The sequence below is a fragment of the Arachis duranensis genome, chromosome 8, assembly GCF_000817695.3.
Source record: "Arachis duranensis cultivar V14167 chromosome 8, aradu.V14167.gnm2.J7QH, whole genome shotgun sequence".
Lineage (NCBI taxonomy): Eukaryota > Viridiplantae > Streptophyta > Magnoliopsida > Fabales > Fabaceae > Arachis > Arachis duranensis.
Genome location: NC_029779.3, coordinates 45,092,871 through 45,107,790, shown reverse-complemented (window position 1 = coordinate 45,107,790; position 14,920 = coordinate 45,092,871). Strand labels below are relative to the sequence as shown.

The 14,920-nt window shown below is 32.5% G+C and overlaps 2 protein-coding genes across 2 annotated transcripts in view; both read right to left on the bottom strand.

Moving 5' to 3' along the window:
* The window catches only part of LOC107463290 (probable terpene synthase 2), a 38,885-nt gene that overhangs the window by 2,308 nt on the left and 21,657 nt on the right, over positions 1-14,920 (bottom strand). The window lies entirely within an intron of this gene.
* On the bottom strand, positions 11,378-12,014 carry LOC110274722 (uncharacterized). Its single transcript, XM_021129808.2, has 2 exons — positions 11,844-12,014; positions 11,378-11,764 (listed from the first exon to the last, which is right to left on the bottom strand). Exons 1-2 carry the CDS (start codon positions 11,922-11,924, stop codon positions 11,519-11,521), a joined length of 327 nt encoding a protein of 108 aa, XP_020985467.1. The 5' UTR covers positions 11,925-12,014; the 3' UTR covers positions 11,378-11,518.

Genomic DNA, 14,920 nt, shown 5'->3' with positions numbered 1-14,920 from the left:
TGGGAGTTTGAACACCAACAAGTTTGTGGTTTTATTAGGCAGTGGATAGATGATAATATTTACAATCACATTGCTAATGAGACTCATGCTTAGAATTTATGGAATCAAATTGAATCTCTGTATGCTTCTAAATCTGGCAATAATAAATTGTACTTATTGAATATGTTGATGAATTTGAAATATAAGAAGGGGTCACAAGTATTAGATCACCTGAATGAATTTCAAGGGATTTTGGATTAGTTGTCAAGCATGGGAATCAAGTTTGAAGATGAGGTTCAAGGATTGTGATTGCTAAATACTCTACCAGATTCTTGGAAGACATTTTGTATCTCTCTTACTAATTCTATTCCGAATGGTAAAGTGAGCATGCAACTTGTTAAAGGTGGCATGTTAAATGAAGAGATGAGAAGAAAGACGCAAAATTTTTCGTCACACTCTGAAATGTTAGTCACTGAAAATAGGGGGAGAAATCAGAATAGAGGTCAAAAGGGTAGAGGTAAAAGCATGAGTAAATTCAAGTCAGGATACAAGAATGTTGAGTGTCATTAATGTCACAAAATGGATCACGTTAAAAAATATTACTTTTTTTGAAAAAAGGAGAACGAAGGTAAGTATGAAAAGAAGGATGATGGTGGTAATGATCGTGTAATTGCTATTTCAGATGATCTTCTTACTATTGATATTGTTAATTATGAGTACAATGTCAATCTTGTTTCTGATGATGAGTTCAGTTGGGTAATTGATATTGGTGCCTCAATACATGTTACACCAAAGAAGGAGTTCTTCACTTCTTATACTCCAGGTAATTTTGGAGTGCTTAAGATGAGTAATGATGACTTGGCCAAGGTTATTAGTGTAAGAGATGTTTGTCTTAAGACTAATATGTGAATGAAGCTGCTACTCAAAGATGTTAGACACGCTCCAAATGTTCGCTTGAATTTGGTTTCAGTTAAAAAACTTGATAATGAAGATTTTGTAAACACTTTTGGCTTTGGACAATAGAAGCTTACTAAAGGCAACTTAGTGGTGGCTCGAGAAAAAGGTACTTCAAATTTGTATGTGATGTATGCCATGATTGCAAAAGGTAGTGTGAATGCGATTAAAAGTAAAGAAGTTTGTAACTTGTGGCACAGATGACTTAGTCATATTAGTGAAAATGATTTAATTATTTGGTTCGAAAGGATGCTTTTTCCGGTTTCAAGAATGTAGAGTTGGAGAAATGTTCTCATTGCATGGCTGGGAAACAAAGAAGATTATCATTCAAGAAGAATCAACCTTCAAGAAAAATAGACTTCTTAGAATTGGTGCATTCTAATATTTGTGGTCCTTTGAATATATGGTCTTTTAGTGGAGCTATTTACTTTATTACTTTTATTGATGATCATTCAAGAAAGCTTTGGACTTATGCTTTGAAAACAAAGAACCAAGCTTTGAAAAAGATCAAACAATTTCAAGATTTGGTTGAGAGGTAAACAGATAAAAAGCTTAAATGTATTTGCACTGATAATGGTGGTGAGTATTGTGGACCATTTGATGAGTATTGCAAGCAGCAAGGTATTAGGCATGAAAAGACGCCTCCTAAAACACTTCAGTTGAATGGTTTGGTAGAAAGGATGAATTGAACATTGATTGAAAGAGTTAGGTGTATGCTTACTGAAGCTAAGCTACCTAAAGTCTTTTGGGGTGAAACGCTACTTACAGCGGCTCATGTGATTAATCTGAGCCCTACAATTGCTTTGGACAATGATGTATCGGATCATGTTTGGTCGGGCAAAGATGTCTCATATGGTCACTTGAGAGTCTTTGGATGCAAAGCATTTTTTCATGTTCTAAAGGATGAGAGGTCCAAATTGAATGTGAAGACAAGGCAGTGTAATTTTATTGGGTATGGTCAAGATGAGTTTGGTTACAGGATTTATGATCCAGTTGAAAAGAAGCTTGTAAAAAGCTGTGATGTAGAGTTTATTGAAGACCAGACTATTGGAGACATTGATAAGGCAGAAAATAGTCAATCACAAGAGAGTAGTGACTTAACTAATGTAGATCCAGTTCAGCCTCCTTCTTTGTCAAAACTAGCAGATAATCAAGATCAAGAGCATATGAAACAAAATGAGCCTTTGGTTCCTAATGATCAGGAGATAGGAGATCCAATTGATGCTCCAGTTGATGATGATGTTAATAATCAGCTTGAGTTACTTGAAGATCCACTAGGTTTCATCCTAGGAGGTCTACTAGAGAGTGACGACCTTCAACGAGGTATCCTTCTAATGAGCATGTGACATTTACTGATGGATATGTGACTTTGACTGATAGGGGAGAACCTGAATGCTATACGGAAGCTATGGAAGGTGACGACAATAAGAAATAATTTGATACAATGCAAGATGAAATGAAATCCTTGCATGATAATCAAACATTTGAACTTGTGAAGTTGCCAAAAGGGAACAAAGCTTTGCAGAACAGGTGAGTTTATAGGTTGAAACATGAAAAAAATTCTCAGTGTCCAAGGTATAAGGCTAGATTGGTGGTCAAGGACTACAGGCAAAAAAAGGAGTTGACTATAATGAAATTTTTTCATTGGTTGTGAGAAGATCTTCTATTAGGACTATTTTGAGTTTGGCTGCAAGTCTTGATTTAGAGATAGAGCAGATGGATGTGAAAACTGCTTTCCTTCATGGTGATCTTAAAGATGAAATTTACATTGAATAACTTGAAGGTTTCATAATAAATGGCAAAGAGGATCATGTTTGCAAACTGAAGAAGAGCTTGTATGGGTTGAAGCAAGCTCCAAGATAATGGTGCAAAAGTTCGAGTTTGTTATGGCAGAACAAGACTACAAGAAGATTTTTTCTGATCATTATGTATTTGTTAAACAATTTGCTAGTAATGATTTTATTATCATTTTGATATATGTTGATGACATGCTTATTGTTGGTTAGAATACTTCTAAGATTGATATGTTGAAGAAACAACTTGCAATGTCATTTGCAATGAAGGACCTTGGGCCGGCAAAGGAGATTTTTGGTATAAGAATCGAGCGTGATAGAAAAGAGAAGAAACTTTGGTTGTCACAGGAGAAATACATAGAGACAATGTTGCACAAATTTCAAATGGAGAAAGCAAAGGTCGTTGGTACTCCTCTTGTTACACACTTCAAATTGAGTTGCAAGGAAAGTCCATCAAGTGATGAAGAGAAGAAAGACATGGAAAAAGTTTCATATGCATCAGCCGTGGGTAGTTTAATGTATACTATCGTGTGCATAAGATCAGATATAGCTCATGCTATTAGTTGTGTTAGCCGTTTTGTTTCAAAACCAGGAAGAGAGCATTGGAATGTTGTATAATGGATAATGAAATATCTTTGTGGTACTTCTAACATGAAGTTGTATTATGGAAGTGATAAGCCTATTCTAGTTGGTTATACTGACTCAGACATGGTAGAAGATATTGACTCTAGAAGGTCCATTTCAACCTTCTTGATCAACTTTGCGGGTGGAGCTGTGTCTTGGCAATCTAGATTGCAAAAATGTGTTGCTTTATCTACTACCGAGGCCGAGTTTATTGCTATTATCGAAGCATGCAAGGAGATGCTTTGGATGAAAAAATTCTTAAAGAAACTCGGGTTTACTCAAGAGATGTATGTATTATTTTGTGATAGTCAAAGTGCTATACATCTTGGTAAAAATTCTACTTTTTATTCTCGATCCAAACATATTGATGTGAGGTATCATTGGATACATGATGTTTTGGATGTTGAGTTGTTGGAACTTGAAAAGGTTCATACAGATGAAAATGGTTCTGATATGATGACCAAGGCATTATCAAGATGAAAGTTTGAAATTTGTTACTTAATTGCCGGATTGGTGGTTACCTCCACATAGTCGTGAAGGGGAGATTTGTTGGGTTTTTGGGCTCCCTTCCTATGTGGAGAAAAAGTCTAAATGTTAGTATTCAAACCCATGAATAGTTGAAGTGGCTGAGGTGAGTTAGGGTTGAGTGAGAGATGTCTCATTTTGCAAGAAGAATACCAAACACTAGAGAGGAGAGAAGATAGAAAGTCATTTTCGCATATATACAAAGCTGTCTCTGTAAATTGGTCGCTGCAGATTCGTTAACCGTTGGATCGAGCTCAAATTTGGACTGTGTGTTTCAAACATTGGGTTTTTTATTTTAATTGTTCGGATATTCAATTTGATGTCTGTAGCTAGAGATATTGGCCAAGCACAGCAGCTTTGTTTTTGTGGTATTTTCATTTTCTTGCTCTTGTTTTGTAAGCTTTGAAGCTTGGGTTGTTTGGCTTGTTGTATGCATGTTTTGTGCAGTAATTAGTGACTCTATTGTACCCTATTTTTCATCATAGTGAAACTATTTTCTTGTCTTGGTGACTCGTGATTTTTACTTCTCTCATTGAGGAAGTTTTTTACGTTAAAAATCTTGGTGTGTTAGCTTATCTTTAATTTCTGGTTTATATGATTTTTCTGCTGTTATTGGGTATTATTGTGCTGCTGTTAATATTTATTGTGAGTGAATATTATTACTCTTCTAATTCTTACAAATAAAAAACTGTGTTTTATTCCTATCAAATCTACTGCATAGCTATTCTATATGTATAAAAATATAATATGTACTATGACTATATGATAAGTGTTTTATTAAGAGTATAAAATTACTACAGTATAGTTCTACGCGACGAAACTGATAGACAAATATAATAATGTGAGATTTTTTTTACAGTATTTTCGAACTTCAGAATATTAATGACTGATCTGTCGTGATATTGAGTTTTATTTAAGAATTTGTTGTTAGTTAATAAATTAATACATACATAAAATAAAATTTAGTCTTTCAATACTTATTTAAACGAATTAGTAAATTAACTATTAAACTAATTCAACTTAATTTAATTTATTGTGAGGTATTAATAGTGATGTTAGCATAATCATAAACATGTAAGTTGGGCCTTTTTTCTTTTTTGAATAAAAAGGTGAGTTTACAGTAAAGGTACACGCATAATAAAAACTTACGAATGTTATGTTGCCACGTACAGATTTACACCACACACATTAACACGGAAAAGAGTGAGAAAAAAAATATATATTTATTTATGTTTGTATTTTGACTATTTTCACATCATATTATTTTTTCTCTTTTCCAAACGACAAACCTACCGCACCGTCCTTCAGTCTTTTAGGTTGTGTTTATTTTTAAAAACAAGACAGAACATGATATTGAAATAGAGATAATAAAATAGAGACACTAAAAATTATTTTTTGTCTATTATGTTTAAATATAATAGATAAGATACTAATATAATATCTAGTATTATTTTTGGATATACATAGACAAGACTAAAATATTATATGAAATGACTAAAATAGTCCTGTAATTTCAAATTTTCTATATCAATACAAATTAATTTAATAAAAAATAAGAGTACATAGAAGTACAGACAGAACTTGAAAAAAATATTTGAAGAGGCAAAAAATTTTAATAAAAAATATATTAGTATTTATATTAAAATAAAATTTATAAATATAATTATTTTATTTTAAAATTTATTATTAATATGTAGGAATACATATGGTTAAGATTAACAAAAAAAATAAATTTGAGTTTGACTAATAAAAAATTTTGTTTAAGTTAATAAGCCAAATTAATTTTAAATAAAAGTTAATTTTAAAAAATCCATTTTTACATGAAAAAACAATTAGTTTTTGCATATAAAAATATATTTTTATCTAAAAAAAACTAAATTTTTTATGTAAAAACTAATTTTTCTTTATAAAAAATTGATTTTTCTTTAAATTATATAAAATCAATTACAATTTATAAATTATTTTTTAGCATTTTGAAAGATCAATTTTATTTTTGATAATATTTATCTTTCAAAAGTTTTAAGATTAATTATTTTTGTTATTATTTTTATTACAAATCAAATAATATAATATAATGTTAAAATGGTATTGAAGTAAAACGATAAAAAGAAAAGAATTATCTACCCCTAATAAAAAATTCTACAGAAAGAAGAGAGTACCTGGAAAAGAAAGAGATAGAGAAAGAATAGGAAGAAAAAAGTATCTCTGAACAACGCAATAGGAAAAATAAGAAGGGATAATAGTAGAAAAAAAGGAAAACAAAATTTATAAAATTGTCCGTGTCCACTTTTCTAAATCCCGTGTCCATCATTGTCCTTCGTGAAAAAGTGGACACAAAAGTATAAAAAACTATCTCGGAGACAATATGTTCACTGTCCATGTCTCTACTTCCAAACACTTTTAAACAAGTATTGTCTATATCTCCGTATCCTGCCCCTGAAAACAAATGCTACCTTACAGTTTACTTATTATTTTCTCTCCTTTTTTTCTCTTTCGTTCTCTCTATAATACGTATATGATCATAAAATCTGAAAAATAAAAGTTCTCTCATTATGATTAATTTAGTCTATTAAATAACATATATATTTATTTTTTTAATATTATCTAAAAAAAATAATGATTTAAGATGATAAATTCTTTAAATTTAATAAATTGTAAACAAAATTTGTGATGGATATATATGACAAAAAATATTTTAGGAACAAAATTATTACACTAAAGTAATTTAATTTCTGATATATGATAGATTCTTTATCTATCTTTTCTAAAAAAAAAAACTCAAAAAAAAATATAAATAAAAATTCCTAATTTATTTTTGTGATTTTTTTTCATTCAAACAAGAAATTACATGAAATGTTTTCTTCTTCTCAAAGGCAACTACAAAAACTATAATGTAAATTATAATGTGTTTTCTTAAGTATTAATTTTAATTCATGAGTATTTTACTTATTAAATTTTTATCATATACAATTTGATCGAGTTATCAAATATTATCGTATAATGTATTTTTTATATTTATGTTTTTTTATAATTTGGTTTTAATCTAATAAAATTTAAAAATAATCTATTTTAATTTTTGATAATCAAAATATTCTGCAATAGTAAGTTAGATGCTTATGAAATAGTTTAAAATAAAAAATAATTTAAAATTTTAACTTATTTTTATCTTTTTAATTTTTAAATAAAAGATTTTGTATTTTTATTTTTACATTTTTAAAAATTAATATATGTTTAAATTTGAGAATTAATTACGACTTTAATAATTACTCTAGAAATATACCACTTTAAATTATTTTTTACTATATCAAAACGACAAAATCAACAAATTATTTTTCATTGACAAAAAAAATATTTTAAAGAAACTAAAATGCCATAAATGAACATCGAAGTTGTAAATTGTCTAAAAAATACTAATAGCTTTCACCGTAAACTCATCTTTTTGTCCAATTAAAAAAAGAAAACCAACTTATAAACCTACAATAATGTTATACAATCTATTCCATTATATAAAAATTAGAATTATGTACTAATATGACATTTTTTTTAAAATAATTTTTGATTTATTTTTTAACTAATTGAATATAATTTATTATGATAAATTAATTATATTAACTAATTAATTTAATTAAATATTTAAATATCATATAATTTATTATAATTTATATCAATCAATTAATTATAATTCATTATATCAATTATATTGATTTATTAATTTATAAGATGTATATTAAAATACATAATTTATTATTTATTCTAATTAAATATAATAAATATAGATTAATTTAGTTAAAAAAATTATTGTCTTCTAAAAAATTATTTATTTATTTATTTTTTTAATTTATTAAATTCAATCAATTATAATAAATTAATTATATTAACTAATTAATTCAATAAATTATTTTTTACTTATTTTTTAAAATTTAATAAATCAAATTAAATNTTATTTAATTTTATTATAATTAATATCAAATTCTATTTCTAATATAAAAATATAAAATTTTATTTCTTTCAACTTGGCAGGTCAAATACTAATCTATCAGGAATTGAAACTCAATTTAAAGGCTGTCACTAGCTAATGAATTGCTATACATACAAGATAGAATTTAAATCTGATGCTTATTTAAACAGATAAATAAAATGACTACTCAACTAACTTAAATTGATTGAAACAAATACTAATTATTTTTAATATTTTTAACATTGAAAATCATCAAATTTTAAAATTTTAATTATAATTTTATAAAATACTTATAGTAATTAATAATTAGGGTTAAGTACTAAAATCGTCCCTAAGGTAAGGGGCGAAAATCAAATTCGTCCCCGACGTTTTTTTGTTATTAAAATCATCCCAAACACTCAGAAACACTTTAAAATCATCCTCAAGTGCATTAAAAAAATTTTAATTACAATTTTACCCCTGAACCTTTTGACGCTTCGTGTTTAATTCCCGCGAAAGGGCTTCATTCTCTGAGTAACATTACCCCAAGAAAAACTGATCCTTCACCTTCACTGATGCCCTAACAGAGTGATAGCTGGCCTGATTTAGTAGCCTCACTGTGTTTGCATTGCGTGGAAAAAAGTGGGAGAGAGCTCGTTCTCATGGCAGTCATCTCGAAGCAGGTACGTGTGCAGCATTTGTTTTCTATTTTTTTGAGCTTGAACTAAATAATCACTCATGGATATTTGTTGGTTTACAAATGGAATTTGGGTGTGATTTATGTTTGTAGGTTTTAGGTGATGAGAACCTTTAACCTGACTGTCTATCATGGTGGTAGATTTGGAAATAACAATGCTACATTGGAGTATATAGGGGGAGAAAAGACAGTGATCGAAGATACTGATATAGATTGCTGGTCTGTTTTTGAGGCTTATGTTGAGGTGGGACAGTTTGGGTACACAAAGAAAAAGATTTTAGCTTTTTGGTATAAGGACCCAAGTTCTAAATGGTTAGAGAAAGATCTGAAGTTATTTGAGGGAGACATAGATGACATTGAGATGTGTAAAATAGCAGAAAATAGGGGTCATGTCGAGCTCTATGTGGTCCATAAGGTTGAGGATGCTGAAGAATTTCCCGAAGTAGGGTTTATTGATGTTGGAGGTTAGAGTGAACAGGGTGAGGAGCCGTAGAGGGGTCATGATGAAGAGGTACATAATGAGAATGAGTTTGTGATTTTTCAGGGTGAACAGGGTCAGGAGGTTGAAAGAGACAATGTGGAGAAGGTTGACGAGGGAGATAAATTGAACCCGGAGAAGCAGGTTAAATTGAATAGTGACGATGATAGCGATGATGAGGATTTCATTCCATCTGCTGATGAGGTTGACAATGCAGATTATGTGATGTTTACAGATAGTGAAGAGGAGTACGATAATGAGAGCGGATTTGATGAAGTACGAGGTGGGACGGATGGTAATCGGGTTGATAAATATATTGTTTGATCAATTTTAAATTCTGGTTGATAAATATATTGTTTGATAAATATATTGTTTGATCAAATTTAAATTCTGGATATTATGGTTGATAAATATATTGTAATGTCACACAATTTTACATGTTCTATTAGGGTCTCTTGCCTGCTTTCGATGAGGTCATCCCAGGAGTAGACCATAGGTTCTGTGTCAGCCATCTTTACAGCAACTTTAGGAAGAAATTTCTTGGACTACACTTGAAGCAGCTGATGTGGAGCTGTGCAAATGCTACACACTGGAAGGAATGAGAGAAAGAGATGCAAATCATTAGGCAGATCAACGTGGATGCCCACAGACATCTGAATGCTATTCCTCCAAGATTTTGGAACAGGTCCAGGTTTAATTTTCATTCTAAATGTGACACTCTTGTAAACAACATGTGTGAGAGCTTTGATGGTGTAATAGTAGAATCTAGGGAGAAATCTATAGTGACAATGTTGGAGGATATCAGGGTTTATTTGATGACTAGATGGGCTGTTAATAGAGAAAGAATTAAGAACTTTAATGGTACAGTTTTACCTCGCATTAGGATGAAACTAGAGAGGAAAGGCAGATCAGCTGGTGAGTGGAGGCCTTACTGGTCTGCTTTACAAACATATGAGGTTGTTAATAGACTGAATAAATTTGCTGTTGATCTTTCTGCTCATGAGTGCTCTTGTAGGAAGCGGTAGTTTAGTGGTATTCCCTGCACACATGCCATAAGCTGCATCAATTTTAAGGGCCTTGACATAGATGCATTTGTTGATGACTGCTACAAGAAGGCTGCATATGTCAAGTGCTATGTATCAGTGATCAATCCTCTTAATGGCCCAGATTTGTGGGAGAAAACCAACTTTGATGATGTCATGCCCCTTCCTTATCGAAAGCCTAGCCACAGACCAGTCAAGAAGAGAAAGAGAGGGCCAGATGAAGCTTCGGACAGCAGCCAGTCCCACTTGTCTAGGAGGGGACAAATCCAGAGGTGCTCAAACTGTGGTGAATCTGGACACAAGAGGGGAGGATGCAAGAAGCCATCCCTAGATGTAAGTGTGTGTGTATTTCATGTATGTTAGGGTTACATTATCATTTATTCATCAACTGCATTTTTTAATGTGTTTCAGGCCCAACAACCTAGGCAAGCTCCTAGCAAGAGAACCAGAGGAGGGAGGAAGTCTTCATCTAGCAGACCTATGACCAGTTCTAAGGCTTCATCACAGCCTGATATGCAATCTGCAAGTGGAGGTATGAGGAGGTCCACCAGCTCCAAAGCCTTATCTCAGCCCCAACCAGCCACCAAATCATCAAAACCCAACTCAACTCAATCCAGGTCCAAGCCCACATCATCCTCAACTAGGACCAACAGTCCACTAGTAGGTACTCTCCACCAAAAGCCCAAGAGAAAGCTTACCAGAAGCAACACATAACAATCACCAGCACCAAAGGAGATGGGTGCAGCCAGCTCCAGCCAACCAGCCAGGACTGTCTTCTTCAGCCACAGAATTCCACTTCATGTATCTCCAAGAAAGCTGAGGCTTATGGCAAAACTTTCACCAAGACTTTGGAGAAAACTTTAGACTATTATGAAAATTTGAGTTTTGTGCTGTTATTATTGTACTGTTGATTGAGTAGACACAATGTGTGCGACACTTGTTTTGGTTTGTTTAAAACTAACACAACATGGTTTATGATTCAACTTTCTTAGTGAGCAACAGAGTTGCTCTAGGTTTCTGGATATCCTAAGAATCCAGCTTTTGTTGTTGTTTCCTTAGGCCTAAAGACTATATTTTGTTCTGTGTCCGTGTAATGGAATTCATGGTGACTGAAGTTTCCACCTTTTGGTGTTATTTTCCTATGCTTATTAATCAATTACAGATAGTTGTGTTCTGCCTAACATTATTCTGGTTCTGTTTAATGAATGTCCACCTTTTACTTGATATCCTGTAAAGTTGATTAACACAAATCATCAATCACAATTTCCAGGCTAACATATAAATTTTTCTTTCCAATTAATTGTCAAATTACAAGGACATCATTTCACTCACACAATTAATCACCAAAATCCTAAACCAAACCCACATGTTCATTCAACACCCAGTATAACTCAATACAACTCAATTTACATAACACATACCCAATCAGACAAATCCAAACTGCACCTTAAATTCTCCCCTAATTTCATCAATCATACTTCAACGGCATCACACATGCAACTCCCTGCCTCTGATTAAATTAAATCTGCCACCAGAAGCAAAATAAAACAACCCACCCAAAAATAAAACAACCCACCCAAAAATTCCTAACATTGCAGCAACATTGAACTTCCACTTAATGTCCCTCACTTTTGCTTTCAGGGCCCCAACTTTCCTCTTCATCCTTGCAACATGAGGATCGTCACTGTCTGCTTCTGGGTCTGCCCATCGAAAAAAATCACACTCCTCTTGGATCTGCAGCAACACACCAGAGTCAGGGCCCAGAACAAACAATACATTGTCATCACCCATCTACAGAAACTTAAAACCCTACCCTCATAGTAGACACACCCCCAAAATCGTCGCCCAGAGTTGTTCCTCGTTCCCAAAACTCTAAGCACGGGTCTCTCCCCATGTCGATACACAAGCTCCCTCTTCTGCGCAGACGACCTACTCCGACATGACCGTGAGCTCTCGCCAGCCATGGCTCCACTCACCTTCGCAAGCCCTCTCTCCTGCTCTGCTTTGTTGGTTAGGGATGACTGATCTGATTTAATCCCAACCCTCCCCAAACCAATATTTTATAAAAATAAATAAATAAACAAATAAATTAATTTTATTCATTAAAAGCTCCAACAATAGAAAATAACGGCTACAAGGAAAAAAGTGTCCAAAAATATTGTTTTAAGAAGGAGAAGATGATTTTAAAGTGTTTCTGAGCGTTTGGGATGATTTTAATAACAAAAAAAGGTTGGAGACGAATTTAATTTTTGCCCCAAACCTTAGGGACGATTCTCGTACTTAACCCTAATAATTATTATATATTTTTCATTTAATTTTTTAATAAAATTTTTTATATATTTTTATATATTATTTCGTACAAGACACGAAAATATACACTAATTACTACTACCAATAATATATGTATTTTTACACATGTAAAAAGACATCTTTTTTTACATAAAAAATTTAGCTTTAATTAAACTTAATTATTAAAATAATTTGTTCATATAATAAAAATAAAAAACTTAAAGAATTGAATGTCTAATTCTTAAATTTTGCATCTTTTTGTGTGAAAGGATTATTAACTCAAGTTTGGCTTTAACAGATCTCAATGGAATAAACTTGATTGATCATACAGCAGTGTTTATATCTCATAAATTTTGCAAATATGATCAAATTTAAAATGAATACTAGTTAATTTACAAGTTGGATTTGTTGGGGTTAAAGAGATAAAAGATTTTCGATCAATTAGCATGGTTGGTAGTGTGTATAAAGTGATTTTTAAAATATTAGTTAGGAGGATGAAATCAGTTATACCATACCTAGTTGGAAAGACTCAAAATACGTTTATCAAGAGTTAGAAAATATATGATGGGACTCTTATTACATGTGAAACGATACATTGGCTTAAAATGAGGAAAAAGGAAATGGCAATAATCAAACTGGACTTTCAAAAGACTTACAATAGGGTCAAGTGGAGTTTTGTGGACATTGTTTTGCAGAAAATGGGTTTTGGACGAAGGTGGAGGGAGTGGGTTATGAAGTGTATAGCCACAACTTCTATGTCGATGTTGATAAATGGTTCACCAACAAAGCCGTTCAAGATGGAAAGAGGTCTGAGACAAGATGATCCCCTATCTCCATTATTGTTTGTACTTATTGTTGATGTCCTACATAGAATGATTGGAGAGGTAGTTAAAAACAGCTAGATATCTCCTTTATTTGTTGGGAGAGATAATATAGAATTGTCACATCTCCATTTTGCCGATGACACTGTATTGTTCTGTTCGTCAGAGGAGGAGACTATTAAGAACTACAAGAGGCTCCTATGATGTTTCAAGTTGATGTCGAGGTTAAGCATTAATTTTGATAAATTCAACTTGATCTCAATTAATTGTGAACATTAGTGGATTTGAAATATGTGTAGTTTGTTGGGGTACAAGGAAACTACTTTGCCGATCAGATACCTTGAAATTCCTTTAGGAGCTAATCCGAGATTGGTCAAGACTTGGAAGCCAATTATAGACAAAGTGGAGGAGAAGCTCAGCTTATGAAAATCAAAGGTTCTCAACAAAGCAAAAAAGATGGTACTCATCAAAGCTGTATTAAATAGCCTGCCGGTTTATTATTTAAGCTTATATAAGATGCCGAAGGTTTTTGCGGAGAAACTGATTTCGTTAGAGAGAAGGTTTTTATGGAGTAAGGAGGATGGAAGGAATGATATGACTTTGTTAGATGAAAAATGGTCCAAGCTCCAAAGAAGTTAGGGGGTTAGGAGTCAAAAATGTAATGGTTCGTAACACCGCACTCCTATTTAAGTGGTGGTGGAGGTTTTCAAAGGAGGAGTGTCCATCGTAAAAGAAGGTAGTATGCTTTTGTAATAATCTCTCCCCTAATGAGTTATTGTCCACCTAGACTTTACCTACTAGAGGGGGTCCATGAAAGGATATTTGTTAGGTATAGATTAAGGAGCAACATACAAGGGCAAGATCACAACTGACTTGTCCATGGAGGTTGGTGATGGCAGAAGAACTCGTTTTTGGAAAGATATCTGGTTAAGTTGTGGTCCTCTAAAGGATAGGTTTTCAAGGCTCTTCTCGGTTTCAATTCAGAAAGTCTCTGTCATAGGGGTTTGTGGGTTTTGGGATGAATTAGAGTGGATATGTAACTTCCAATAGAGGCGTGAGCTATTCCAATGGGAGTTGGAACTTGTGAATCAGTTACATGACACTTTGAGGCCGGTTAAACTAGCCTGTGATAGAGAGGATAGAGTTGTCTGGAAGTTTGATAGAAAAGGTATTTTTTCTACTAACTCTTTTGTGCATGTACTACAGGCGAAAACACTTCCAGATGACGTAAGAAGCTATAGCTTCACTAAGACTGTTTGGAAAGGATTAGTCCCTCCAAGAGTGAAGCTGTTTTCCTGATTTGTCTTGATAGGCAGGGTAAATACAAAAGAAATGTTATGTCGACTCCAAATTGTTAATCAGGGTGATAATTTGTGTGTATTATGTGATCGGAATGTTGAATATGTTCACCACTTGTTTCGTGGCTGTGAATTTACTTGGTAGGTATCGTGTGCTTGACTAACTGATTTTGTCAGACAGTGGTCTTGTCCGGGTACTTTAAAGGAACACTTTCAAAACTGAACAGGTGTTACAATTAGAAATGAGGAGCGAAAGAAATGGTTCACAAGTTTTTTCGCAGTTGTTTAAAATGTCTGATTGAAAAAGAATAGGAGATTATTTCAGAAAAAAAAAAGATGCTAAAGAAATCTACAACATGACTCTATTTCACAACAAAGAGTGGAATTGCGAGAATCCCTTTTGTTATTGATGTTAATGGCAGATATAACATTGAGATATAAACTATTAGTGTAAAAAATTACGAAATAATTACAAGAAGTGT